Consider the following 3,624-nt stretch of genomic DNA (forward strand, 5'->3'; position numbering starts at 1 on the left):
GATTAAGAAAATAGAAGCCTTATTTTGCTCTGTGTTCTTTCTCTCAACAATCGTTCCAACAAATCAAGCTACGTTTCTACCACTCAGGTTTGTTTCTCCGAACGCGAAAATCTAATACTTCTTTTAGGGTTTGTGATGGATGATCTACGAGAATCTATGTTCTATCCGACTTCATTTATCTCAGTGAAGCTTAGGGTTCCTTTCAATTTATTTATTTCGGGGTTTTCATAAGGATCGGCAATACCCTAATTTGGGGTTTGGGCAGAGTCTCTATTGACGTTGCTGATCAGGGTTAAATTATTGGTCTTTGATCCTAGTCTTCAATGGGTTTTGATCTGGATGTTGTTGATCTTCCTCGATCAACATAGTTTTGTTGCCGTTCATCACTTGCTTTACGATTGTTATTTTGGGAATGGAAAATTTGGGAGCCAAAAGGTTTTGGGTTTTGGATGAAGAATTAAGTCTATGGCTGGGATTTAATCATTGAGTTAATGACTGAAAGCATGAGCCATGGAGAATTTTATTGATAGGATACAGTACCTGATCTGGGATGTCATTACAATGCCATGCTTGTTTTTTAGAATATCATGGATACAAAGTTTGCACGAAGGACTGAGCGCATTGGTAGTACAACATGCTCTTATTGGAGAGCTGGAAGATGTAACAGGAATCCTTGCAGATTTTTGCACATAGAGACACCATCTCCCCCTGCTGCTTGTGGTTATGGCAATACTGCATATAGCTACGGAAAAAAGCCCCATTCCTCCTCTGAGAATACCCCGAAATATGGTTCAAAGAAAGCATTGCTTGGAGATAATGGAGATAGAGGAGATGCAACAAGGGTTGCTAAGGCTTTCAAGAAATCATCACCAAGGATATGCAAATACTGGATCAACAACAATTGTGTACATGGTGAACAATGCCTGTATCTGCATTCATGGTTTCGTGGTGATGGGTTTTCCACAGTAACGAAACTTCATGAACATAAGAAGGTACTTGACTCTTGAACCTCCATTTAGTATTTAACACACCGAAATTATATTTAAAGTTCTTTCATAGTTCATTTTTAGCATAATGATTAAATCAAAATTGATATCTGACTTAATAATCGACTAATGTTTTAACAATTATTGATTACAGTCATAGAGTTTTATAATCTAACTATATGCTAGAATAACGGAATAAGTTTTTTTTTGAAAAAGCATTCTCTTCCCTTGTTTCCTAGGAAATGCTAGAATTTGTGAGCCTCTGCATCATGTTAATATTTTTGTTAGTAGTTAAATTAAAGCTTTTGACATCAGGTTATCACTGGCATTGCACTTCCTGTTGGATCCGACAAACTTTATTCTGGCAGCACTGATGGGACAGTTAGGATATGGGACTGCCATACTGGTCAATGTGCTAAAGTCATCAATCTTGGTGCTGAGGTTACCTCTTTGATCAGTGAGGGGTCATGGATTTTTGTTGGTCTGCAAAATGCTGTCAAGGTAAGCTCTTATCTGTCATTGTTTTGTTTTGATGTATGATAATGTCTAATCATAGGAGTAGTACATGCAAACTGATTATGTGGCTGTGGTTGTTGTGAAGGCTTGGAATATCCAGACCATGTCAGAGTTTACTCTTGATGGACCCAAAGGCCGAGTCCGTGCCATGACTGTTGGCAACAATACACTCTTTGCTGGTGCAGAGGTAACTAACCATGTTATTAATATTGTCCAATGATATTCCCCTAACCGAATTCTTTTTTTCTGGGGTGAGTTAAAATTTGTTTTATTTAAAATTTCAGGATGGTGTCATTTTTGCTTGGAGAGGAAGCTCTAAAGCCGATTCTCCTTTTGAACTGGTTGCGTCACTCACTGGCCACACTAAAGCAGTGGTTTGTCTGGCGGTTGGATGCAAGATGCTGTACTCCGGGTCCATGGACCAAAGCATAAAGGTATGTCTGCTGTTGAGGATTCTATTTTTCTTTATTAACATGAGAATTTTTTCTGAGAAAAGGATATGTAATTTTCTTTGAATTGTCTTATAACGAACCGAACTTGTTATTTTGTCTTCTTCAGGTCTGGGACATGGATACATTACAGTGTACAATGACACTAAATGATCATACTGACGTAGTCACATCCCTTATCTGTTGGGATCAATATCTGTTGTCTAGTTCATCTGACCGCACAATTAAGGTCTGGGCTTGCATTGAAGCAGGATCTTTGGAAGTGATATATACACACACCGAAGAAAATGTAAGCGTTGACTTAATCTTATGTGTTGAAATATCATTTGGTTTTATTTTCATGTGAAAGAAGTCAAGCTTATATTTCTTATAATGCTGACGAGTTGGTCAATCTCCTAAGTTGATGATTTTTTTATATTACAGGGTGTTGTTTCACTTTTTGGGATGCCTGATGCAGAGGGAAAGCCAATATTATTTTCCTCGTGCAGAGACAATTCAGTTCACATGTATGAATTGCCATCGTAAGTAAATCTAAATTATTCACGTTTCTTTTTGTTACTGTACCTCCGTCATGGTAATATTTCTTATTTTTTTGTTGAATCCTCTGATGATGTTTTTTCAACAGATTTTCAGAGAGGGGGCGTTTATTTGCCAAGAAAGATGTGGCATTAATTGAGTTAGGTCCTGGTGGCCTCTTCTTCACTGGAGATGAGAGTGGTTTGCTGATGGTGTGGAAATGGTTGGAGGTACCCAAGGTGGCATCCTCTTGACATGTGTTTCCTTTCAACATTGGAGTTGTATTATCCCATCTATTTCCTCTTGAAGTAGATGGCGATAAGGATGAATTTATTTGTCTGAGCAGTAAATTCACTATAAAAACAATTGTATAGAAATTGACAATTTTATAGAAATACCAATTTCATTCTTTTATATTCTTCCCAGCAGATGTAATGTTCTCCTGCTTTGATAAATATATTACTATTGTAAGTAACATGGTTTGTAATGAAGTCCGTTTTCAAATTCTTTCCATCATTATCAAAGAATACATTTTTGGAATCCAAATATAAGTTCGACCCAAAATATAGTTTTTCTTACTTGTTAAAAATCGTTATTGTAATTCAATTATTTTGGCATTACTGCTATTGTAATTCAATACATATATTTTGGAGGAGTGTGGGGGCGTGGGTGTCATCATCTACACCTGAGCCTTCATCATAATCTCTCCATCTGTCTAGACAACATCTTCATCTTTTGTTCAAGAGAAGAACCAGATGAATTAACTTCCACCTACCTGATGAACCCTAGAGGATCTCCTGTCACCCATGCCATTGTAAGCATTAGAGGCCTATAGTTGTGGAAAGAAAACAGGAAGGGGAAATTCAGACTCCATATTTTGTTGACTCCGCAACAGTGATTTTTTCTTTTTTCAGTTACAATGTAGACTGTTTCTAGTAATTCTGTCCGGGTGTTAATGATTGAAATGAATTTGTATTAACATAGCAGGATCTTGTGATATTCTTTGAACTATTGTACCTTGTGGCCCAGTTTCTTTGGAAAGTTACCATGTCATATTCATATTACTATGTCAAAATATTGTTTCACTCCTCAGAAGCTTCGACGAGGGAGCAAGTAGAGAAACAGCCGTGTAGAGCTGCCTAGCTCAGTTTACGTTC

At 37.3% G+C, this 3,624-nt stretch overlaps 1 protein-coding gene across 1 annotated transcript; it reads left to right on the top strand.

The window, feature by feature from the left end:
• On the top strand, positions 1-3,018 carry LOC100799617 (zinc finger CCCH domain-containing protein 48). The gene is made up of 8 exons (XM_003546442.5): positions 1-87; positions 582-992; positions 1,302-1,487; positions 1,588-1,689; positions 1,787-1,936; positions 2,061-2,240; positions 2,375-2,472; positions 2,577-3,018. The coding sequence occupies exons 2-8, from the start codon at positions 588-590 to the stop codon at positions 2,719-2,721; spliced, it is 1,266 nt and encodes a 421-aa protein (XP_003546490.3). The 5' UTR covers positions 1-87; positions 582-587; the 3' UTR covers positions 2,722-3,018.
• The last annotated feature ends 606 nt before the right edge of the window (positions 3,019-3,624 follow it).

This window comes from Glycine max, chromosome 15 (genome assembly GCF_000004515.6).
Source record: "Glycine max cultivar Williams 82 chromosome 15, Glycine_max_v4.0, whole genome shotgun sequence".
Taxonomy (NCBI): domain Eukaryota; kingdom Viridiplantae; phylum Streptophyta; class Magnoliopsida; order Fabales; family Fabaceae; genus Glycine; species Glycine max.